General features: G+C 42.6%; 2 protein-coding genes and 1 long non-coding RNA gene across 5 annotated transcripts in view; 2 read left to right on the top strand and 1 right to left on the bottom strand.

The window, feature by feature from the left end:
- Positions 1–24,737, top strand: part of LOC310722852 (transport and Golgi organization protein 1 homolog) — a 37,022-nt gene that overhangs the window by 2,243 nt on the left and 10,042 nt on the right. The window contains exons 4-28 of one of the 3 annotated variants that reach the window (XM_083535611.1): positions 63–2,421; positions 3,006–3,317; positions 3,402–3,523; positions 5,246–5,377; positions 5,662–5,683; positions 5,790–5,878; positions 6,002–6,079; positions 6,483–6,593; positions 7,102–7,173; positions 7,262–7,366; positions 7,453–7,575; positions 7,659–7,725; positions 7,811–7,866; positions 8,461–8,551; positions 9,139–9,277; positions 9,380–9,542; positions 9,632–9,667; positions 9,758–9,825; positions 10,100–10,191; positions 10,310–10,414; positions 10,848–10,916; positions 11,013–11,059; positions 11,179–11,235; positions 12,021–12,318; positions 13,031–14,226. In XM_083535611.1, the coding sequence (XP_083391737.1) occupies positions 63–2,421; positions 3,006–3,317; positions 3,402–3,523; positions 5,246–5,377; positions 5,662–5,683; positions 5,790–5,878; positions 6,002–6,079; positions 6,483–6,593; positions 7,102–7,173; positions 7,262–7,366; positions 7,453–7,575; positions 7,659–7,725; positions 7,811–7,866; positions 8,461–8,551; positions 9,139–9,277; positions 9,380–9,542; positions 9,632–9,667; positions 9,758–9,825; positions 10,100–10,191; positions 10,310–10,414; positions 10,848–10,916; positions 11,013–11,059; positions 11,179–11,235; positions 12,021–12,318; positions 13,031–13,311 (5,094 nt within the window). In that variant the 3' untranslated portion in view covers positions 13,312–14,226. Of the gene's footprint in view, positions 1–62; positions 2,422–3,005; positions 3,318–3,401; positions 3,524–5,245; positions 5,378–5,661; positions 5,684–5,789; positions 5,879–6,001; positions 6,080–6,482; positions 6,594–7,101; positions 7,174–7,261; positions 7,367–7,452; positions 7,576–7,658; positions 7,726–7,810; positions 7,867–8,460; positions 8,552–9,138; positions 9,278–9,379; positions 9,543–9,631; positions 9,668–9,757; positions 9,826–10,099; positions 10,192–10,309; positions 10,415–10,847; positions 10,917–11,012; positions 11,060–11,178; positions 11,236–12,020; positions 12,319–13,030; positions 14,227–24,737 lie in introns of those variants that run through there. The other 2 variants (XM_083535612.1, XM_083535613.1) reach the window with 2 other exon arrangements.
- Positions 3,610–4,289, bottom strand: LOC310722870. Its single transcript, XR_014532519.1, has 2 exons — positions 3,968–4,289; positions 3,610–3,935 (listed from the first exon to the last, which is right to left on the bottom strand). It is a non-coding gene; the product is annotated as an uncharacterized lncRNA (long non-coding RNA).
- Positions 17,653–23,785, top strand: LOC310722929 (transport and Golgi organization protein 1 homolog; the record flags this gene model as incomplete). Its single annotated transcript, XM_083535751.1, has 16 exons — positions 17,653–17,769; positions 17,874–17,962; positions 18,058–18,135; positions 18,654–18,764; positions 18,967–19,038; positions 19,127–19,231; positions 19,320–19,442; positions 19,516–19,582; positions 19,677–19,732; positions 20,300–20,390; positions 20,922–21,060; positions 21,163–21,325; positions 21,415–21,450; positions 21,537–21,604; positions 21,875–21,966; positions 23,409–23,785. The coding sequence occupies exons 1-16, from the start codon at positions 17,718–17,720 to the stop codon at positions 23,783–23,785; spliced, it is 1,719 nt and encodes a 572-aa protein (XP_083391877.1). The 5' UTR covers positions 17,653–17,717.

The raw sequence follows: 24,737 nt of genomic DNA on the forward strand, positions 1-24,737 counted from the left end.
TTTATATTTGTATAATTTTTTTATTAAACTATTTACTAGACTATAAATTCTGTGTTTTTCAGGAAACCGATTTCGTCTGCTTTGACACAGGAGTCGATAAATTCGCAAGCTATGACGTCGACGCTCTGTTACAAAACTCATTTATTGATCAGATCAATGAGCCCAGTGACAAACCGGAAGAATCGGATGCTTCCGATGAGGACGGCGAGACGGAGGAACCCAGCAGGGACGTTGCCTCAAATCCCGACTCGTCACGTACAGGTGGTCAAGATGACGATCCCGAAACGTCTCGAGCGGCGATGGAAATGACGGCTTCCAGCGAAAAAGATCAAGATCAAGACATTGTCAGTGAGTCTGATCCGGATCGATATGTAGACCAAGATGAACCTTCAGCTTCACCTTCCGTGAATGATGAGGCTTCTGAAGAAAGCAACCGAACCACCCAGGTCGAAAATGTTTCCGAATTAAAAACGACTCTAGGCACGACTTTCGATGCCGTCGCCACGGACGACGAAAGCACGCGCAAAGTCACCCCCTACGACGACGACGACGAAGATCTGAGAGAAGGTTTGGTTCCGCACGTAGTAGAGGAACATGTAAAAGAACCTTCACTGCTCACTTTCGAACAGAAAGAGCGTGATGTTCCTGAAGAAACCAAAGATGAGCACGTCCATAAAGAAGAACCGTCTCCTGAAAACGGAGAGACGGATGAAACCGGCAGGGACGTCTTCGTAAATTCCGATTCGTCTCCTACGGAAGGTGAAGCCGAACACGGAAACGAACGTGAAGGTCGTCCACGTGATCCTGAACTCGCTCCAGTGCCGAAGGAAACGACAACTTCAGACGAAAAGGATGAACATCGTGCTGAAACAATCGCTGATCCCGAGCAACCTGTAGACCGAGACGTTCCCGATGAAGCTTCATCTTCACCTTCCAAGGATGATAAAGGTTTAGAGGATGGCGTTCGCACCACTGAGGTAGAAACCGGCGTTTCGGAAGCGCGAACGACTTTCGGGACGACTTTCGAAGCCGTTACAACGGACGACGAGAACACGCTCAAGGTCACCCCTGAGGACGACGAAGCTTGGGAAGACGATTTAGTTCAGCAGGTAGTTGAGGAGGAACCTGTAAAAGAACCTTCGCTGCTCACTTTTGAAGAGCAACCTCAAGATGTTACGGATGAGAGCGTTTGGTCGACTTTAGGGGACAGGGTGTTTAAAATCGTGAGCGGAGGTGAGAGGGTGGACGAAACCAAAGATGATGATGATGATGATGATGATGATGATGATGAGGAGGACGAGGTTGAGGAGGTGGAGGTGGAGGAGAAGATGGAGGAGAAGATGGATGCTGAAACAAAGCCTAAGGCAGAGCCCGAGTTTCGGAACATTTCAATTTCTGACATAAAAACCAGTGAAGAAGCAGAGGAACAAAACGTCAACGTATCAAATAATAACGAATCGGAAGAGATCAAGGGCGTGGCTTCAGACCTGGATGAGAACCTTGTTAGTTCTGAGTCTGAAGCTGAACCCCAGCATGTTCCTCAATCATCACTGTTAGAAAAACCCCCAAACCCCAGCGAAACCAAGTTCCACAAACCCGAAACTTTTATTGAGGAAGACTCTCCAAAGGGTCCCGAGCTTGAAGAACACACCGAAGAACAAATCCAGCGAGTCAAACACACAATTATCGATTTGTTTGAGGATACGTTGAAATCTGAAAATCTGACAAGTGAACCACAAATCGATGAGGACGAAGACCAAGATCCTGAGGAGCTTCTACAGGACGAAAACGCCGTATTAGCGACTAGATCCGACACTGCTCAGGTCTCTGAGGAAACCGTGCTGGAAAACCCCAAGCTGGAACCTGTGGAGGAAGAAAAAAACGAGTTGGTGACTCTGAAAGAGGACGAGTTAGAAGACGATGAGAAGATGGAGCAGGATGAGGAACCCGAAGCCGTAGAGGAAACCAGGACGGGTCCCTTGGTGGAAGAAGAACCCGAGTACAGCGAGAGTGTTCAGAGACTGACGCTCCTGAGAGACCGATTTAACGACGACGAGATCGGACGCATGTTGCGCCACCTCAGCATCAAAGACCTTTACAAAGTCGAAGCCATGTTCACCGACCTGGATCATCGGCTGAACGCGGCCAAGCAGGCTCACCCGAACAGCTCCGAAGATCTAGAACGTGCTCTGGAGAGCATCCTGGAGGTTTCTGAAAACGCCATCCTGGACGAGATCGATGGAATGCTGGACGCTCGGGAGAAGAAGGCACTGCAGCTCGGCCAGCAGATGGATCAAAGCATGCTGGACGAGGAATCCGCCGTTCTGGATGACTTTCAGGAGTTTGCTTTTTATCTTCATCAAAAGTACAGCAGCAGTGTTCCTCTGGTGAAGGAGGAGAACCTGTCTCACGTAGACACGGGTAAGTCTTATCCCTGGAGGACCAAAACATAGCAGCACCTCACCCATGACCTTATCATTAGATCTTCATTTTTGAGTTTCCATTCGCTCTTATAATATGTAAGATTTAACCTTCTGAGAAGATGTTCTGGATGTTCCACTGCATTTTGTGGAGATTTGGGTGAGATCTTCTTCAGCCATTAGGACTTTACTAAAGTCAGGTACTGATCCAAGTATTGGAACCACCCATGTGTGGTTCTTGCACATACTTTGAGGTACTACGAGACCCAAACCTGTTCCACAAAATGCACCATTTCAGCTTCATGAAGATCTGCATTCCATGGGTTGGATAAGGTGGAAGATCTTGAGTGACTTCCTATAGCGCTTAAATCCTATTGAACACCTCAAAAAATCGAGTGGAACATCTTCCCAGAAGAATGGAGGATATTATAAGAGCAAAAGTGTGGAGTAAATGGAGGAATTAGACCTTCCTGTAGACCTTTGGTATCTCTTAGAACAGAAGAACATTTGATCTTCGAGTTTGTTTACATGCTTTGTGAGCTCATGGTGAAAAATAATCCTGTTCTCCTGCCGCTTGTCGTGTAGCGGAGAAAGTTTCCGACGTTTCCGAAGCATATGAAGAGGTGGAAAGTCCAACAGAAAGCCTCGCTCTGACCGACGCGACCGAATCGCCCGAGCTCCATCAAGAAACCGGCGACTTGTTCACCGTGATCCCTCAGGACGATGAGCCCCAGAGCCAGGACGCGACCCCTCCTGAGGAAGACGCCGGGCGCTTCAATGGAAACCATCAAGACGTCCAAGCGAGCTTTCAAGAGGCCACGGAGATTCCAAAAGGACCTCAGGCTATTTTGGAGACACCGTTAGATGTTTTAGGATTCGAAATCGATCCATCTTCAGGTTGGTGCTTTCTTTTTATTTATTTATATTTATTTTCTTACTTTTTAATTAGAATTGATTTATTGACACTGTTTTAATGATCAGATCCGCAGGACTCTTCGAAGACGTCCGAATTCGCCGACAACAACGAGCAAGCGAGCGCCTCGGATCACGTTCGAGACTCCCATCTTCTCGCTTTGGACGTTTTTGGGGTGTACGTGGAAATTGTGAGTTGTTTTTTTTTTGTTTGTTTGTTTCTACGATGCTCTGTTTGCTTTCGAGTACTTCGCTTGAAATGATAAAATAGTAAAACGACAAATACAGTGTCGCATCGTGGCGATCCTGCCGTAATTAAATCTTACGTGTGAAGCTTCCTCTGATTTTCATGTTCATTTGTATCATTTGTAGTTTAAAGATATTGAAATGCATCGTTTAAAAATGATGGAAAATGCAAACAATCGTGCACACTTAACCAGCCAATCAGGAGCCTTCTGCAGGTCACATGACCGATAACTCCCGCGCTGGTTCGTGCCTTTAAGGCGCGCGTTTGTTCGAGTTCGTGCTTTTCCGGCGAGCCGCTCGTTCCGTTTGTGCTTTTCCGGCGCGCATTCGTTTAGGTTTCGTGCTTTTCCGGCGCGCCTTCGTTTGGGATTCGTGCTTTTCCGACGCGCCTTCGTTCGGCGTTCGTGCTTTTCCGGAGCGCGGTGACGCCACGGGGTCACGAAGCGGTGACGTGTGTACCGAGTGCAGTTCGAAGTGCAGGCTGGAGAAGGTAGTAGTAGTAGTTGTTGTGGTGGTGGTGGAGGTTCTGGTGGTGGTGGACATCAGTAATGAGAAACGCGCTGCATGATCTTCTGTTCTTCACGCGTGTGAGAAAGTGAAGTTCGGTTTCGGTTTGATTTCTACAGGTTACAGCGCAATGACGTTAGCATATTAGCATATTAGCGTGTCTGAAAGATTGATAGATTAATAGATAGATACCTCTGAAACGGTAATGGAGTCGGATATAAGCCACATGTCTGCCCTGTCTGGAGTCCTGGAGCTGTGGACCACCGTGTCAGTCGTGTTCGTGTCCGGATTTCAGGAAGTACGTGTGTCACATCTGTCCAGGGGTTTATTGATCTCATGTTTGGATTGTTTGTCTTCTAAGAGATGATGAAAACCCAGAGTGTCCATAAGATTAGTATAATGTGCTGCATTAGGGTTGAAAGTCCACTCAAACTGCTCTCTGTCTCTGTGTGTGTGTGTGTGTGTGTGTGGATTATTTTCTGATTTAATTGGATCATACGCCTGACAAAATTGGGATTTAGTACATACACACAATTTTCCATGTTCATGCCTTTAAACACTCCAGGGTGCGCTTACTTTCACACAGAGGCTTTCCAGGGTTCCTCCAGTCATCACAGAGAAATGAATATTTTATTGTTCGTGACGGGTATTGAAATATTAACCTGGTTCTGAGGTATCGTAAAGAAGTTATGATGAGACTGATTTTGTGTGTGTGTGTGTAAGCGAAATTTCTCAAGATCAAAGTTTGTGGACACCCAAGAATACAAAAATCCAATTCCACATTGAGCTCCTATTTTCCCTCATAGTAATTTCCACTGTTCTGGGAAGATGTTCCACTCGTTTTTGTGGAAATTTGTGAGATTTCAATCATCCACAGTGGTGAGGTGAGAAGCTCTGGGGTGCAGTCAGTGTGAAAAATTCAGTAGGGTTCGAGCTCTATAGCAGGCCACTCAAGATCTTCCACACACATCCAACCCATGGAGAGCAGATCTTCATGGAGCTGGACTTTTGTGAAACAGGTTTGGGTCTCCTAGTTCAGGTGAAGGGAACATTTCTGAGACATCGTATACAAACTTGGGGAAGATCCACATACGGGTGGGAAAAAGTATATACTTTTTGCATATAAGGTGATTGTGTGTGTGTGTGTGTGTGTTTTCTAGTTAATCGCTGCCATGCCCGAGGACTGGCGTCCGGGTCCGACGTTTCACGGCCTTCCCTGGAAGCCTATAGTTGTTACAGCTTTGGTGGGAGTTCTCACCGTGCTGGTGTTCCTGTGGAGGACCATTCTTGCTGTAAGATTTCCTTTTGATCACTAATAATTATAACAAAGTCTGTAGTCATATCGATATTTAGAGGTTGACCGATTTTAAAAAAACAACAAAAAAAAGACACTTCAAATAAACAGCTTGTTGTGATTCAGTGATTCGCCTCTAGAGGCCGCTTTTGTACTGTATAACGCAACCCGGATTTTGCTAATAGATGATAGTTCCAGAAATCACCTGATGAATCGGTCGACCTCTTCCGGTATTGTCCAGATCTGAAAACCATGAATCTGACTTCTGCTTTGTCTCCTCAGGTCAAGAGCAGGAGGTATCTCCGTAAGTACACTTTGTTCTCTTGTTTATAGCAGCAAACATTTTTTTTTTGTTGGTTTTATCACAATAAAACGCATCGTATTGTATTTATTGATATATGGTTAATCAGTGACTGAGAAACAGCTCGGCGAGAAGATCCAGCAGCTCATCAGCGAAAAGTCGGAAGTGCTTCAAAAAGTCAGCGAACTCAACAAAACGGTGACGTCTTTTTTATTTTTATATTTTTTTATCTTTTGACATTTTTTTTATTTAATTAAAATAAAATACATATAAGTTTTCTTTAGCACTAATCGATCGCTTTCTTTGTCCTAATGGATCCAGATCAAACAACACGAGGAAAAGCTGAGCAATTCTGAAGAATCCCGAAGTTCTCAGCAGGAGGAGTTTCTCAAACTCAAGGCAAGTTTTTAAAAAAAAAAAAAATCCTGACGAGAATCACGATTGCTGTAAAACAAAACGGTATCGTTCTACGTTCTACTTCTTAGTTTGTCTATGGCCAGAGATCCATCTGGGATAAAACTAAGGAATATTCCGACCAAATTTTAGCTTTGACGCTCTAGCGCCACCTTTAGGCTCAATTCGGAAAGATGGCCTATGAAGGCATCTCTGGGATTTTTATCTGAAGAGTTTTATTCATTGCTCCTCCTACAAATTTTATTTAACTATCATCAAATTTGGCAGTAAACATGACAAAAAAAAAAAATCAGTTCATCAAACTCATCTCAACAACCCGTTGATATTAAATGATGCCTTTTTCTCCTGTATAGATTTAAAGCTACATTTTTCGCTTTGTGTCTTTCAGAACAATTACCGAGATCTGAACGAGCAGAAGGAGGAGCTGAGCTCGAATTTTGCTCGTCTGTACGAGAAAATCGCAAACGCTGAGAAAGAGAACAAAACTTTGAACGAGAAGGTGAACTTTCTGCCCTGCAACTCTTTTAGATTTATTTATTTATATTTATATTACTGGTGTAACGGTACACAAAATTCACGGCTCGTTACGTACCTCGGTTTTTTTTAAGTCACGGTTCTGTACAACTTCGGTAAAGTTCGGGGGAAGAAATGCAATTCTATATACACAAAAGTATGTGGACACCCAAGATTCCTATGTTCTTCTTTTTAAATACCCCATTCCACATGTGCTCTTCCAATGAGCTCCACTCTTCTGGAAAGATGTTCCTCTAGATTTTGTGGAGATGTGAGATTTCATTCCCACAATGATATTCTCACAATGTTTAGCAGGCCACTCAAGATCTTCCACCTACATCCAGTCAATGCATCTTCATGGAGCCGGCTTTGTGCACAGGAGTATCGGAACACGACTTTGTCTCAGGAAGAAGCACATGAGTCGGGTGTCCCAATATTTTTGGCAGTATAGCGTGTATACGATTGCGCTTTGCTGAAGTTCTTCTGTTCCTCAGATATCTACGATGCACGAGGGAGTTCAGAAGTATCAGGAGACCCTCAAAAAGTATGATGAAGATCGCTCAAAGGTGAACAGTATTTATTTATATATTAAAATAAAATAAAAAACGTGTATTTTTGTAAGTACAAATTTCAAACACTGCATAATCCGTGTAGGTCCAGGTGCTCGTGGACGAAGCGAAGCTCCGAGAAGATGCCCTCAAAGCCCAGGTGCTCTCATTCGAAAAGGACAATTGCGCCCTGAAGGAGCAGAAGAAATCCGTAAGTTCTACGTGACATCGAAGCGATTTATTCGCACGTGTCTCTCGTTAATCGCGCCTTTTGTTTTCTCGCCGTTTCCCCTGAAGCTCTTGCAAGACGCCAAAGACTGGCAGGAGAAGCACGTGAGACTGAGCGAGAAGATCAAGGTTTACCACAAAACTCAGACGGAGCTGGAGAACGCGCTCGTGCACAAAGAAAACGAAATCGAAGTGAGTGAAACGTGTCGAATCGTGTCGAATTCCAGCTCGTCGTCTTCCGTTCTAGATCACCCTCTGTTTTCCCTCTGCTCCAGGTTCTGTCCGGATGCATCGCCGAGCTCAAGAGCCTGGAGGCGTGTAACAACGAGGAGATCGGAAACGGTGAGATGTTCAGAAAGTGTTCTGGATTTTCCGGAAATGGAATTTTTCCTGGAAATCGAAATTCATACTTGTTTTTTTTTTTTAGACAAAAATGAAGATCCGCTGAAGCTGCACCTCAAACAGATGATGGATGTCTCGAGGGTAAGTACGGAGAGAAATGAGAAATGCTCTAGAATGGGTTTGATACCTAATTGAGGAGAAACATGCTGAGGAACATTCTGATATGTGCATATGCAATATGCTTGCTGCCACTTTCAGGTAGTCAATTGTTTGACATCACGATTAAGGAAAGAGCATTCTAAGGAACATACTGAGGAACATTCTAATCAAAGATAATTTTGAACTTGTTTTATGGTCCGTTTGTCCAAAATGTAAAAGCCACCACAGGATGGAAATTCTGGACACCTGGGGTTCAGAGCAGTTCATCTCGTTTCTGTCCACTTCCCTATAAAACTCGCTGCTGCTGCTTCTCCAAATTTTATTTAATTGGCACCAAAAACTTTCATCACAATTTTACTATGAATCCAGCAAACAGGAAGCCTTCTGCTCCGATACAAGACTAGGTAGGCATCTTCAGAACCAGGACATGAGGCCATGTGACTGGTCACAATCATCTTGACACCATGTTGTTTGTCAGATCTTTTCTTTCTACAGTCCAGTTCTGTCCATCATCAAAGCATCTGTGGATGTTGAGACTTGGTGCTTGGGCCCCTTAACAATTTGTTTATTCTGTAGATCAAAGCTACTCTTTCGGTCATCGAGGACGAGCGGAATCGCTGGTTTGAAAACTTCATGGCTGAACAGAAAGTGAGACAAGAACTCGAAGGTATTTATAAGCAACTAATATTTATATATAATATTCATTGCTATTGAAATCAAAGCATTTACTTGTGCATGTCGAGGTCGAGCGAAGCGATAGTGGATTTTATGGATCGCGATAGCTGGGTTGGACCGTAATTGCAGATAATTATGGATAAAAAAAACAAACACTAGATGAAAAATAGTACTGAATCTAAAAAATAGTACTGACTCAATTATGAAAATGTGTTAAATGAAATATGAATATATTCATTTAAAAAATATCATTCAATAATTTATCAATTTTAAATATAGTGCTCTCTGTGCAGTGTCCAAGATTCACCTCTAGAGGCTGCTCTTGTACTGTATAACGCAACCCGGAAAAACTATCAGTATGGATTTTTGACCATTTTTTACTTTAATCCAAGCAAACAACTATTGGTGCCTCGACCTCTGCTAATAACGAAGGGAAATTTTAGTTTGAAGACCAAAAAAAAAGCTACATTTTTATCAAATATAATATGATTAAACCATATATTTAAAATAAATATTTTCAAATATGTCTTTGGTATTGTTCAGAGGTCCGTTACAAATGTACATTTTTTCCCCCTCCAGAGAAATATCAGAAGGTCATGCATGACCAAACGAACATGAAAAACGAGAAGACCCACCTGGAGAACCAGTTCAAGAACCTCCAACAGAGACTGGAAATCACAACAGAGTTGTACCACCAGAAAGAAAACATCTTACACCAGTAAGTATCGTGTATCAGTATTGGGGAAATCCCATGAGGAATTCCCCCGCATTAGAGATCATCTCGCTTAAACCAAGCGTGATGCGTGTGATCCCGTCACAGGAAGCTGACTCAGGAGGAGCTGGAGCGCCACGAAAAGGAGAGCAAGCTGTCCGAGGTGGACGGCCGAGCCTTGCAAGCCGAAGAGGAGCTAAACCTCCTGAGGCAGAAGGTGAAGGACATGCAGGAGGAGATGCAGCAGAACGAGAGATCTCTGAAAGCAGAGGTGAATCGGCTTCGTTACGAATCTCACGTCTTTGATTTTCTGGTCATTTTATCTCATCTGTTTTTTTTCTTTTTCTTTTCTTTTTTTAGATTGCTGTGCAGGAAAAGAAAGCCCACGAGAACTGGGTAAGAACTGGGTAAGAGTTGGAGATGTTTGACTCGAGATCCTGAATATTGAAAATACTGATTTGTATTTTTTTTTTTTTTGCGTTTCAGTTAAAAGCCCGGGCTTCAGAACGAACTTTGATTGAGGAGAAGAGGGAATGTGCAAACCTGCGTCAGAAGTGAGTTTGGATTCGCTAATCTGAAACGCACTCTTCAGACAAAAGTTTTGGGACACCTGACTGTTCCAGCCGTATGTGCTGCTTCTCCACAAACTCTAGTGGAACATCATCTCAGAAGAGTAGAGATTAATAGATCATGTGTAATCAGATGGTCAGGTGTCCACATACTTCTGCTCCTACAGTGTTCCACGGTCACGTGACGGTCTTTTTGATCTCATGAGCTTCCTATTTATTTATTTATTTATTTATTTTTCTTCTTCTTCTGCCAATTCAGGATTGTGGAGTTTAGCGACAAAATGTCTGATCTGGAGCGCTCGCTGTGCAGGTCCGGTCCTCCAGAGCGCCACATGCCTCCGTTACAGAGAGGTAAGCCGTTTTTTTTTTTTTTTTTTTTTTTTTTCTCCCTGGAAAATTCCAGACATTTTCCAGACTGGACACTTTCCACAGAAATAAATGATTGCATGAATATTTTTTCTTTAAACAGGGGATTCGTACGGACCTTCTCCGGTGAGCGGTGGTGCTCCTTCTCCCCCTTTAATGATAGAAGGTCCTGGACGTCCTCCGTCTGGACGAAGGAGCGAGACGTTTGGTGAGTTCAACAGTATTTGGACATTCTTCTTGTGATGAACCACAAAACTTTGTGACGTTTTAAGATGTGGTGGTATGAAGTCTTTCCTTCGTATGAACCAGGAGACCAAAGCGAAGGTTGGAGTGGTTCTTAAGAAATTAAATGGTCTTCTTGAAAACCTTTGGGATTAATTGGAACACACCCCTGGCCATTTAATCTCCAGTGTCGCTTTTCAGCCCCACCTGGTTCTCCGGAACCGTGTAACCATAGCGATAGTGGTTTATGGTTTGGGTGTTGGGTTCACCTCCCTGCCTGCAGACATGTTTATTTTAAATGCTGGCTCAGGTTCCAGGTCCTACAGATGCCCCGCTGAGGCTCTTGAAACCATGTTTGTAGGATTCTAGAAAGCTTGTTAGACACAGAGATGTAACAAAATATACTTTCTTGTGTCCAGGACCACGCCTGCTCCTGGATGGACATGGACGTTCCTCTGACCTCGGACATCCACTGCCGTTTCGACCAGGTTGCGTTCATACATAAGTGTGTGTGTGTGTGTTTAATGTGCATATTCTGTGTATTATTATTATATAAATGTATGTTCTGTTTCTTCCTCTTTCAGACATGTCCGGTCCTCGCACCTCATCTCCTCACACACAGGACGGCTCTGTAAGTATCTACACGTCTCAGATTTGAAAACCTGCTTTGAAGAAACTGTAGTCTCTCCATAGTCACTGTGTGTGTGTGTGTGTGTGTGTGTCTCTTCCTGATTAAAAAACAAAATAAAGCAAGTAGATTCTAAGGCTGAGGTCCCAATGCAGGCCTCCGCTGATCCTACAGAGGCAGTGAGTACTTCATATCTCCGAGTGCTGGGATAATAAACACCAAATGACGATTTAAAAGCATTTTGGCCAAACACGTTTGTGGAAAACTAACAAGGTTTTTTTTCCCTCTCTCGCGGTGAATTCAGATCATTTAGGACAGATTAATCTATCTATCATCCATCTATCCATCTATCTATCTATCTATCTCATGGTGTGAAGGGAAATCATTACAGGAATCTGATTCGTCCAATATGAGCTGAATTCCCCCAGTGTCTGTGCTCCTCTTTGCTCAATTACATGAAAAGACATTGGTTTGTTACCCAACAATGCATCAGTCGGGACGAATCGATCCAACGGCCCTGCGCAAGATTTGATTAACGAGGCTTGTGGGGTGTCTCTTAACACATCGCTTACGGGTGATAATCTGCCAAACAGGTGTTTAAGTGCACGGCTGATGTTTATAACCAGGGGTGCAAAATTCCAGGAATTTCCAAGATCTTTCCACGGGAATCAACAGAATCTCATGTTCGACGATTTCAGGGAACTAAAATGTAGTTAAAAAAAAACGCATGCCACCTTATGATCAAACCAAAAGTTTGTATACACTTTTTATATATATATATAAAAATTCCTGTAAACAACTTGGAATATTTGCAAAATTCCCCCAGATAATGTTTCCATGGAAAGTTTCGGGAAATTTACCGCACATTTTCCGCCCCTTTGCAACCTCGTAGTTATAACACGCTTCGTTCGGTTTACAGTCGTCTGCCAATTCGATTATAACCAGAGAAATCTTTCTTTTCCAGGTAAACAAGTCCCAGCGACAGGGGTCGTTCCTCCCGTCTCCAATCAGAGATTCTCCCGGCCCGGGTTCGAATGCTCTTCCGAAGGCATACGGACCTCCGCCGATGGGTGGACCACTTCCTCCGCCGATGGGCGGACCACTTCCCCCGCCGATGCCGCCTCCGAACGGCCATTACCAACCCATGATTCCTCCCGGGCCGCCTTTCGGACCCGACCCTCGTTTCAGGCCACCGCACATGGACTCCTACAGACCTCCTTTTCCTCTGCGCCCATATGGACCCGTCCCTCCTCGACCTTTCGGTAAAGTGTTCTGATTTGCATCACGGTTCAGGATAAACGAGTTTATTGATCTGAATGTTTGTTAGCAAGCTGCTAAGATGCTTCTACACACAACGGTTTTAAATCGAATGGTGCGGAAAACAAAAAACATCATGTGGGCAGCTTCTATACTCATGTATGAGACTGGTGTGAGCTTCCAGGAACCCAAATATTTACTCTTTACAACCGCGGAAAAGCATCTCAAAACACGTTGAGAACATTATGGTGGATGAGCCGTCATCAGGTTCCCCTTATGGTCCATCAAGATCCAAAAACATGGAGATATGCATTGAGTTCCTGGAAGCTCCAAACTGTCTGGTCCCTCACTCAATGGTTTTTAGTGTAAACTATAGTTAAACTTGACGATTCTCAAGAGCGATTATTTGGTCAGATTTTCATTGGATAACCAGGAGATGAACTGATTAGATTATTGAGTTGAATAATTATTGAATTTAAACAGTTCACAAGTTCTTCTGCTCCAACCTTAACGCCAATGCACCAGGTTTTCAGGGAGCTCGTGTGGAAACAGTCTGGTGAAGAATGGAGAGGGGTGCAAATACTTTTGGTCATAGCGTATTTCCTGTGAAACAGGAACTTGGACACCACCAAGTTCTTGAAGATAAGGAAGATGTTCTCTCAAGGTTTTCATTTAAAGTCAAAGTGTCTAACTTTTTTTTTTTTTTTTTTTCTCTAGTGCATGGACCACCTCTGAGAGACTTCCCATCCATGGGTCCAGCACCTCACGCCATACACGAGTTCTCACCCAACTTTCCCAGACCTCAAGACTCTCCATTTCCGCCCCGGCCCTTCCCCCCCGGGACTTTACCACCCCCTGGCACCATGGTTCCACCTGCACATGGACCGGCTCCTCCTACACCACCGCAACCCAGGGGTGGCCAAGACACGCCTCACGCTCCTTCTGAGCAGCAGAGGGCTCCACATGATGCTCCTCCACCTTCAGGAACACAATCCTGAACCCACAAAGCCCTGGGTGCACAGGAGTAGACTTTTTATTATGGACGCTGCTGAAGGAAACGAGAGTATAGAAGTTTTGTTTCGGATTGATTGGGTCACATGACTTGTTTATTTTTAGTCAAAAGACGTATTTTACTGTATCGCTATAATCAGTAACGTCCGTAAAAAATGTTTTTAAACGCTCCTATAGAAATAGAGACGTTTCGGAGGAGTTTTTTTTTTTTCCTGTAGGTCAGATTTATTCCGAACCACTAATTTCTTTCGCTTCGGCTGCTAAAAAAACTGCGATTTAGATGAATATTTTTAGAAACGATCTCCCAGGTGGTTGTAATGTGAAGGAAACAAAACGCACTTCGTGTACGTTTCCTCCTTTGTGCGTAACGAAACGTCTCAATTTCCATAGAAGCGTCTCTACAAACGTTGCTGAATGAAACCAGATGCTGTAAAATACGTTTTTTTCCCCCCGAATTAAACAATTGTACAATTCGAACGCTTTCGTTCGCTTCAGCAGTTAAAAAATTGAATTGCTTGAAATCGATATTTCGGTGTGAACGGAGACGAGGATGGAGAACGTTGCTGTTGTTTGTTTTTTTTTCTTGTTTTTTTTTCCAGATTTATCCGGATCGACGTGAACGCAGCCCCTAATCACGTAAAAAAATATAAATATATAAATGCAAATTGCTTCGCTGATTTCTTTCGCTTCGTCTCCTGAGATTTGCATGATTCCCTTCGGAAACTGCGATCGGAACAAACTGTGTTTTTACCGCCGGCTGCGACACGACGCTTCCCTGCTTCATCTCGGGTGTTTTTAATGGATTTCTTTTCCTCGGGAAAAGAACGATTTGCTGTCATATTGACAAGGTCCCTGTGCATTTCCCTTCATCTGTGTACAATAAAATGATGTATAAAACGAAAGCGATCGCTCTGGGTGTCCGTTTCATATCCGCAAATGTTGTCCACATGTCCTGTTAGAAGAACCTCCACTCTTCTGGGAAGATGTTCCACTAGATTCCGGAGGTTATAAAACGGTTATGTTCAGCCACAAGGGGGCGTTACTACAGCCGTGTGGTTTCAAAACTTTTCGAATTTTGAAGATCCGCTTTAAGTCTCCATTCGCTCTTATACGTAAGATTCAAACTTCTGAGATGTTCTGGATGTTCCACTGCATTTTGTGGAGATTTGGATGAGATCTCCTTCAGCCATTAGGACTTTACTAAAGTCAGGTAAAGTCAGTCTTGCACATACTTGGAGGTACTACGAGACCCGAACCTATTCAACAAAGTGCATCAATTCAGCTTCATGAAGATCTGTGTTCCATAAGTTGGATAAGGTGGAAGATCTTGAGTGACTTCCTATAGTGCTTAAATCCTATTGAACACCTCAAAAAAATCGAGTGGAACATCTTCCCAGAAGAATGGAGGATATTATAAGAGCAAAAGTGTGGAGTAAATGGAGGAATTAGACCTTCCTGTAGACCTTTGGTATCTCTTAGAACAGAAGAACATTTGATCTTCGAGTTTGTTTACATGCTTTGTGAGCTCATGGCGTAAAACTAAATTCTTTTTTTTTTTTTTTTCTTACTTTTTAATTAGAATTGATTTATTGACACTGTTTTAATGATCAGATCCGCAGGACTCTTCGAAGACGTCCGATTTCGTCGACAACAACGAGCAAGCGAGCGCCTCGGATCACGTTTGAGACTCCCATCTTCTCGCTTTGGACGTTTTTTTGGTGTGTACGTGGAAATGTATTTATTTTTTTTTACTTTTTTTTTTTATGGTATGATGGTTTCTAAGACGTCGCTTGAAATCGGAATACGGAAGTCCAGAAAGACGAGGAGTTGATCCTGTTTTTGGGACACTGTCGCTCCATGGCGATCCTGCCTAATTAAAGCCGTACGAGCCAATCAGGAGCTTTCTCCAGGTCACATGACAGATAACGCCCCAATTGATGATTTGAACTTCTAGGGAAGCTGAAGCTCAGTGTTTAAGGCATTAGTGATGGAAAAATCGGATCATTTTAGTGACTCGGTTTTTTTTATCTCATTCATCAAAATAAACTTTTTTTTTTTTTTTTTGTAAATTTGTTTCACAGATGTTTCACAGCTTCATCATGCAGATCTTCAGAAACTCTCCCTCAGTAAATAACCGGCTGATGTTCCTCTAAATTTCTCCTCTGCTTTCACACCAGCTTCACTTTGTGATTTTGCTGTGGTGAAAAACGTCTGCTAAAATGTCAGATTCTTCTTTAACTCTTCTACTTTCTGTATCTTCTGCTCTGCATTCAGGTTCTTCAGCTTCTCCTGATGTTTTGTCTCGTAGTTCCGTCTCAGATTCAATTCCTTAATTACAGTCACATTCACTCCACTAATAACACACACGTGTTGACCGCCAGTGTCAGTAAACATCAGAATCAACTTTTCTCTTCACCACTGTGAGGCGCTGTTTCACAATAACTGTACAATAGAGTTAAATACATCAACAGAAGCTCGACTTGATTGACGTTGGAATTCTCTCAGGTAGTCTAGTGTTCGGTAAGGCAGCTGAAGCGCTGCATTATGGGATCTGTAGTTTGTGTTTATCAGCGCTTCATATCGCCGGGACATTAATAACAAAAATAATATATTTATATAAAATCATCTCGCGGGTCAGATATAATTGTACGTCGGGCGGATGTGACACTGAGTTTCACACCTCTGATCTATGTGAAGACACTGATCATGTTAATGATTTCTCACAATAATTATCAACAATTATTTAACAAGGTAGGAAACAGCTATTTTTAGAAAAGGCTCGCGGGAGACTCATGTGGTCCACCACGTTGGTGACTCAACTTCGAAGTTGAGGAGTCGAGAGATAAACCACTCGATACTTTTCCGGAGATTTTGCGATGTTTTTTTTCCGTCGAGGTTACTATAGCAACGACCCAAGCAGAAAATGTTTAAGATCGCGTGTGACTCTCTACACCCTTAAACACGTTGCAAGATGCAGATACACCACGTTTATTTCTACCGCTGCAGAAGGAATTGATGTGTATTTACTCTCCTGGTCTCTCAAACAGATCATAATTACTCACCTGGATACAGTATTTCAGGTGAACTACTAATGTTCTGACTAAAATGTCTGATTTCAGTATATAAAAAAACACATTTAATTAATAGTGTTTAATTTAGAGCGTCGGCGCACGTTCGGCGCTCGTGTTTTTCCGGCGCGCCTTCGTTCGGCGCTCGTGTTTTTCCGGCGCGCCTTCGTTCGGCGCTCGTGTTTTTCCGGCGCGCCTTCGTTCGGCGTTCGTGTTTTTCCGGCGCGCCTTTGTTCGGCGTTCGTGTTTTTCCGGCGCGCCTTCGTCCGGCGTTCGTGTTTTTCCGGAGCTGGACGTCAGTAATAAACAACCCATAATAAGAAACATGCCACATGAAGCGTTCGAAGACCCTTCAGATTTAGAACCAGGCGCGTGAGAGATGGAAGCTTTTCAGCTATTTTTTGTACTTCAAGTCTAAGGAGGGGGGCATGTACACTAAACAGCCAAAAGTTTGTGGACACCCAAGAATAAAAAAAATCCTATTCCACACTGAGCTCCAATTTTCCCTCATAGTCACTGTTCTGGGAAGATGTTCCACTTGTTTTTGTGGAAATTTGTGAGATTTCGGTCATCCACAGTGGTGAGGTGAGAAGTTTTGGGGTGCAGTCAGTGTGAAAGATTCAGTAGGGTTCGAGCTCTATAGCAGGCCACTTAAGATCTTCCACACACATCCAACCCATGGAGAGCAGATCTTCATGGAGCTGGACTTTTGTGGAACAGGTTTGGGTCTCCTAGTTCAGGTGAAGGGAACATTTCTGAGACATCGTATACAAACTTGGGGAAGATCCACATATGGGTGGGAAAAAGTATATACTTTTGCATATTCAGTACTCAATGTATTAAAGGTGATTGTGTGTGTGTGTGTGTGTGTGTGTGTGTGTGTGTGTTTTCTAGGTACTAGCTGCCATGCCCGAGGACTGGCGTCCGGGTCTGACGTTTCACGTCCTTCCCTGGAATCCTGTAGTTGTTGCAGCTGTGGTGGGAGTTCTCACCGTGCTGGTGTTCCTGTGGAGGACCATTCTTGCTGTAAGATTTCCTTTCCATCGCTAATAATTATAACAAAGTCTGCAGTCATATCGGTATTTAGAGGTTGACCGATACTGTATAACCAGTTTGGACATTCCAAAAAAACAACAAAAAAAACCCACTCCAAATAAACAAATAAGCATGTTACGATTCCGTGATTCGCCTCTAGAGGCCGCTTTCGTACTGTATAACGCAACCCGGAAAAACTGCATGGATTTTGCTAATAGATGATAGTTCCATAAATCACCTGATAAATCGGTCGATCTCTTCCAGTATTGCCCAGATCTGTTCGAAAAACCATGAATCTGACCTCTGCTTTGTCTCCTCAGGTCAAGAGAAGGCGGTCTCTCAGTAAGTACACTTCGTTCTCTTGTTTATAGCAGCGATCTTTTCTTTTGTTGGTTTTATCACAATAAAACGCAATGTATTGTATTTATTTATATATGGTTTATCAGTGACAGAGAAACAGCTTTGCGAGAAGATCCAGCAGCTCATCAGCGAGAAGTCGGAAGTGCTTCAAAAAGTCAGCGAACTCAACAAAACGGTGACGTCTTTTTTTTTTTTTTTTTTTTTTCGAAATAAAATACATACGTTTTCTTTAGCACTAATCGATCGCTTCCTTTGTCCTAATGGATCCAGATCAAACAACACGAGGAAAAGCTCAGCAATTCTGAAGAATCCCGAAGTTCTCAGCAGGAGGAGTTTCTCAAACTCATGGCAAGTGTCAGAAAAAACTAGATTCCCGACGAGAAACACGATTGCTGTAAAACAAAACGTTATCGTTCTACGTTCTACTTCTTAGTTTGTCTATGCCCAGAGATCCATCTGGAACAAAACTTATTGAGAAGGATTTAAGGAACATTCCGACCAAATTTTAGCTTTGACGCTCTAGCGCCACCTTTAGGCTCAATTTGGAAAGACGGCCTATGAAGGCATCTCTGGGATTTTTATCCGAAGAGTTTTATTCAATGCTCCTCCTACAAATTGTATTTAACTATCATTAAATTTGGCAGTAAACATGACAAAAAAACATCAAACTGCAATCTTAAAGTGAAACCACAGAACAGGAAGTGAGATTTTATCTGTTTTGATCTGCATCTTCAGGAGGCTTTGCTACTGATCTTTTGACCCAAAGACCTACTGAACACACTCATCTCAACAACCTGTTGATATTAAATGATGCCTTTTTCTCCTGTAAAGATTTAAAGCTACTTTTCTCACATTGTGTCTTTCAGAACAATTACCGAGATCTGAACGAGCAGAAGGAGAAACTGAGCTCGAATTTTGCTCGTCTGTACGAGAAAATCGCAAACGCTGAGAAAGAGAACAAAACTTTGATCGAGAAGGTGAACTTTCTGCCCTGCAACTCTTTTAGATTTATTTATTTATATTTATATTAGTGGTGTAACGGTACACAAAATTCACGGTTAACTTTTCGTTCAATTTCGGTAAATTTTGGGTGAAGAAAAGCAAAACCTATAATTGCTTATGTTTTTTTTTAATAACAGTTTCTTAAAAAAGTATTTTTTGTTGTCTTTTGTTCTTCAGATATCTATAATGCATGAGGGAGTTCAGAAGTATCAGGAGACCCTCAGAAAGTATGATGAAGATCGCTCAAAGGTGAACAGTATTTATTTATATATTAAAATAAAATAAAAAACGTGTATTTTTGTAAGTACAAATTTCAAACACTGCATAATCCGTGTAGGTCCAGGTGCTCATGGACGAAGCGAAGCTCCGAGAAGATGCCCTCAAAGCCCAGGTGCTCTCATTCGAAAAGGACAATTGCGCCCTGAAGGAGCAGAAGAAATCCGTAAGTTCTACGTGACATCGAAGCGATTTATTCGCACGTGTGTCTCTCGTTAATCGCGCCTTTTGTTTTCTCGCCGTTTCCCCTGAAGCTCTTGCAAGACACCAAAGACTGGCAGGAGAAGCACGTGAGACTGAGCGAGGAGATCACGGTTTACCACAAAACCCAGACGGAGCTGGAGAACGCGCTCGTGCACAAAGAAAACGAAATCGAAGTGAGTGAAACCTGTCGAATTCCAGCTCGTCGTCTTCCGTTCTAGATCACCCTCTGTTTTTTCTCTGCTCCAGGTTCTGTCCGGATGCATCGCCGAGCTCAAGAGCCTGGAGGCGTGTAACAACGAGGAGATTGGGAACGGTGAGATGTTCAGAAAGCGTTCTGGATTTTCTGGAAATTGATTTTTTTTTTCCCGGAAATGGAGATTCATATTTGTTTTTTCTTTTTTTTCTAGACAAAAATGGAGATCAGCTAAAGCTGCACCTCAAACAGATGATGGATGTCTCGAGGGTAATGCTCTAGAATGGGTTTGGTACTCTGTGATTTTTTAGGGGCCAAGTACTAAAAGTGCTGACATACTCAATTGTTTAAAAACCTCAATTGTCTGGTCAAATATGGCTGCTGCCAATGCTCTAGTGCCACCACCAGGTTCAATAGTGTAAAACCTCACTTGAGAAGGAACATTCTGAGGAATATTCTGATCAAATATGGGTGTTGCTGATGCTCCAGTGCCACCTACAGGTGTGTAGTTGTTTGACATTGCAATTGAGGAAGAACATGCTGAGGAACATTCTGATCAAATATAATTTTGAACTAGGTTCATGGTCAGTGTGTCCAAAATGTAGAAGCCAATTCGTTTTAAGAACTTTCTGCTCTGATACAAGACTTGGTAGGCATCTTCAGGACCTGAGGCCATGTGACTGGTCACAATCATCTTGACATCCTGCTGTTTGTCAGATCTTTCTCCCTACAGTCCAGGACTGTCCATGATCAAAGCATCTGTGGAGACTGTTTGCTTGGGCCCCCTAAACATGCTTTTTGCAGCTTAAATTTTTGTTTAATTTGTATATTCTGTAGATCAAAGCTACTCTTTCGGTCATCGATAACGAGCGGAATGGCTGGTTTAGGAACTTCATGGCGGAACAGAAAGTGAGACAACAACTTGAAGGTATTTGTAAGCAACTAATATTTATATACAGTGGGTACAGAAAGTATTTAGACCCCTTTAAATTTTCACTCTGTTATATTGCAGCCATTTGCTAAAATCATTTAAGTTCATTTTTCTTCATTTTTCTTCATTTTTGCAAATTTATTTAAAAAAGAATATATTTATTAATAAATATATAATTCATACATTTTAAATAATAATATAGCGCTCTCCATGCAGTGTGCTAGATTCACCTCTAGAGGCCGCGCTTGCATTCTATAACGCAACCCGGAAAAACTATCTGTATGGATTTTTGACAATCGTTCCAGCAGTCAACTATCGGTGCCTCGACCTCTGTTAATAACTAACAGAAATTTTAGTTAGAAAGCCACATTTTATTATCAAAAATATATATAATATGAGTAAACTATATATTTAAAATTACAATTTTAAAATATGTCTCTAGTATTGTTCAAAAGGTCGTTCCAAATGTGGGGGCAGGTTTGTGGAACCCTGGTGTAATGTAATATATTAAATTTTTTCCCCCTCCAGAGAAATATCAGAAGGTCATGCATGACCAAACAAACATGAAAAACGACAAGACCCACCTGAAGAACCAGTACAAGGACCTCCAACAGAGACTGGAAATCACAACTGAGTTCTACCACCAGAAAGAAAACATCTTATACCAGTAAGTATCGTGTATCAGTATTGGGGAAATCATGTGAGGAATTCCCCCGCATTAGAGATCATCTCGCTTAAACCAAGTGTGATGCGTGTGATCCCGTCACAGGAAGCTGACTCAGAAGGAGCTGGAGCACCACGAAAAAGAGAGCAAGCTGTCCGAGGTGGAAGGCCAAGCCTTGCAAGCCGAAGAGGAGCTGAACCTCCTGAGGCAGAAGGTGAAGGACATGCAGGAGGAGATGCAGCAGAACGAGAGATCTCTGAAAGCAGAGGTGAATCGGCTTCGTTACGAATCTCACGTCTTTGATTTCCTGGTCATTTTATCTCATCTGGTGTTTTTCTTTTTCTTTTCTTTTGTTAGATTGCTGTGCAGGAAAAGAAAGCCCACGTGAACTGGGTAAGAACTGGGTAAGAGTTGGAGATGTTTGACTCGAGATCCTGAATATTGAAAATACCGAATTGTATTTTTATTTTGCGTTTCAGTTAAAAGCACGGGCTTCAGAACGAACTTTGATTGAGGAGAAGAGGGAATGTGCAAACCTGCGTCAGAAGTGAGTTTGGATTCGCTAATCTGAAACGCATTCTACAGACAAAAGTTTTGGGACACCTGACTGTTCCAGCCGTATGTGCTGCTTCTCCACAAACTCTAGTGGAACATCATCTCAGAAGAGTAGAGATTAATAGATCATGTGTAATCATATGGTCAGGTGTCCACATACTTTTGCCCCTAAAGTGTTTCAAGGTCACGTGACGTTCTTTTTTATCTCATGAGCTCCTTATTATTTTTTTTCTTTTTTCTTTTCCTTCTTCTGCCGATTCAGGATTGTGAAGTGGAGCGACAAAATGTCTGATCTGAAGCGCTCGCTGTGCAGGTCCGGTCCTCCAGAGCGCCACATGCCTCCTTTACAGAGAGGTAAGCTGTTTTTTGGTTTTTTTTTTTAACCACTCACTTTTATTTAGGGTCGGAAAATTCCAGGAATTTTCCAGACTGGAAACTTTCCACAGTGAATGCAATTGACAAAAACCAGATTTTATTAACAGTATCAGATACACACGATGTGGCCAGACTTGTGTTCTTCTTCATCCACCCCATTTATATTGAGCATATTCTGAATATAATTATTATTATTATTATATAAATGTATGTTTTGTTTCTTCCTCTTTCAGACATGTCCGGTCCTCGCACCTCATCTCCTCACACACAGGACGGCTCTGTAAGTGTCTACATGTGTGTAGACACGGACCGTAAAAAGTCAATGTTCTGTTTAAAACAAACAGGTTGAACGCAGTTGAATTTCTACCTGCACGTTCATCAATTTAAATATGCATAAGTCTGCATGCATGCAGTTTTTATTTTATTTTATAAATTCCTGTAAATTCCCTTGTAAGTTTCCCGGGTTCAAATGCTCTTCCGAAGGCATACGGACCTCCGCTGATGGGCGGACCGCTTCCTCTGCCGATCGGCCGACCACTTCCCCCACCGATGCCCCCTCCGAACGGCCATTACCAACCCATAATTCCTCCCGGGCCGCCTTTCGGACCCGACCCTCGTTTCAGGCCATCACGGTTCAGGATAAACGAGTTTATTGATCTGAATGTTTGTTAGCAAGCTGCTATCGGGCTTTTACACACAACGGCTTTAACCCGAATGGTGCGGAAAACAAAAAACATCATTTGGGCAGCTTCTATACCAGACATGGGCAAACTATGGCCCGCGGGCCACACACAGCCCGTTGGGTTTATTAATCCGGCCCGCTGAATGTGACTAAATGCTATTAAAATAAGTACGGGTAAACATTGTTCAATTTACCTTTCCCCTGTAATGCCCACGTTTCCCCTAAAGATGTCGCACTTCAGCTCCATTAACTTTGTTTGCGTGCAATACTCTCTTCTTCTCTTAAGTGAGCTTAATCTGATACTCTTTAAAAACTGCGACAGTTTCTGGCAAACACCTCGGATCTATCCTAAGAATTGCCACAACAAAACTTACTCCAGACTTTGATGAAGTGGCAAAATAAGGAGTTCAACAACACTGTTCCTACTGAAACTGAACTTGAGTTTTTCTGCTGTGCTTTTTGATGCACTAACAAATTGTTGATCTTTTGGCACTTGATAAAACTGAATTTGCCAAATCTCTAATGTAATATATATATATATATATGTGTATGTATGTGTATGTGTATGTATGTGTATGTGTATGTATATGTATATGTATGACCCGGCCCCTCTGTCAAATTTAAGAGCCCAGTCAAAAAGTTTGCCCATCCCTGTTCTATACCCATGTATGAGACTGGTGTGAGCTTCCAAGAACCCAAATATTTACTCTGTCTAACTGTTTTATTTTTTCTTCTTCAGTGCATGGGCCACACCTGAGAGACTTTCCATCCATGGGTCCAGCACCTCACGCCATACACGAGTTCCCACCCAACTTTCCCAGGCCTCAGGACTCTCCTTACCCACCCCGGCCCTTCCCTCCCAGGACTTTACCACCCCCTGGCACTGTGCTTCCACTTGCACATGGACCCTACAGACCGGCTCCTCCTACACCACTGCAACCCAGGGGTGGCCAAGACACGCCTCACGCTCCTCCTGAGCAGCAGAGGGCTCCACATGATGCTCCTCCTACACCACTGCAACCCAGGGTGGCTAAGACACGCCTCACGCTCCTCCTGAGCAGCAGAGGGCTCCACATGATGCTCCTCCTACACCACTGCAATTTTATACCTAAATAATTGTGCATTTAGAAACAGTTGAGTTCCCCCTCCCCTTCCTCACAGTGGTTTGACCCACTGCCTGCATTCCCAGTTCATCTCACCTACACACACGAGTCAGGTGTGTGTCTGCGGCTCAATTAATGTTCAACTCCATCAACTAGGGGCTTTTATTCACTTTAAATAAAGCGATTTTCTTTAATGTAGTTACTTATTCATAAATTGTGCACTGCAGCTAACAGGCCAAAGCCGTTTCCCATGCAGTGTTTTATTTGGGACGACTTGGTATAATGTTAATTTAACATTAACACACAATTAGCATATTGTTTATCTGTGCATTTACTAAATGAGCACTGTGCTACATCCAAACTGACCCCACTGTATTTATTTGTATAATAAATTTCTATTCTGTTCTTAAGTGTTTAAATTAATTTTAAATAAAATTTTAACTTTTTTTTAATCCCTTGTTTTGCTTTGTCATTGAACCTGAGAAAAACTTTGAAATGACGCAGTCTCCATGCTACAATAATAATGATAAAAGCAGAGTGTTTCACTGTGAGGACACTGTGTCTTTATAAGTACAATTTGACTGTATTATTTGTGTCCCCTTCAAAAATTGCTCATGAGAAATTTTATATTTATTTTATAATTTTATTATTATCAGCACTTATCAAAATGTTTTAAATTTATACTTTTTACTGTATTATTGTCAGAAATCCACCTTCCAAGACCCCTTCGGCGGCTGTCAAAACCTCCGCTTTCCCTAAAGCCCCTGGCTTCAATATTGCACACCTGGGGCTCATTGTTCACTCATCCCCAGCTCCTATATAAACCCCTCATTCATCCACACTCCTTGCTGGTTATTGTTGGTATGTGAAGGTGTTTGGTGCATGTTTGTCTGTGTTTTCCCTGTCACACGTATTTCTATGCGTTTTTTCCTTTCCGGACTCCACGCGCTCTCCACGGCTGCGCT

This window comes from Silurus aristotelis, assembly GCF_946808225.1.
Source record: "Silurus aristotelis genome assembly, chromosome: 29".
NCBI classification, from domain to species: Eukaryota; Metazoa; Chordata; class Actinopteri; order Siluriformes; family Siluridae; genus Silurus; species Silurus aristotelis.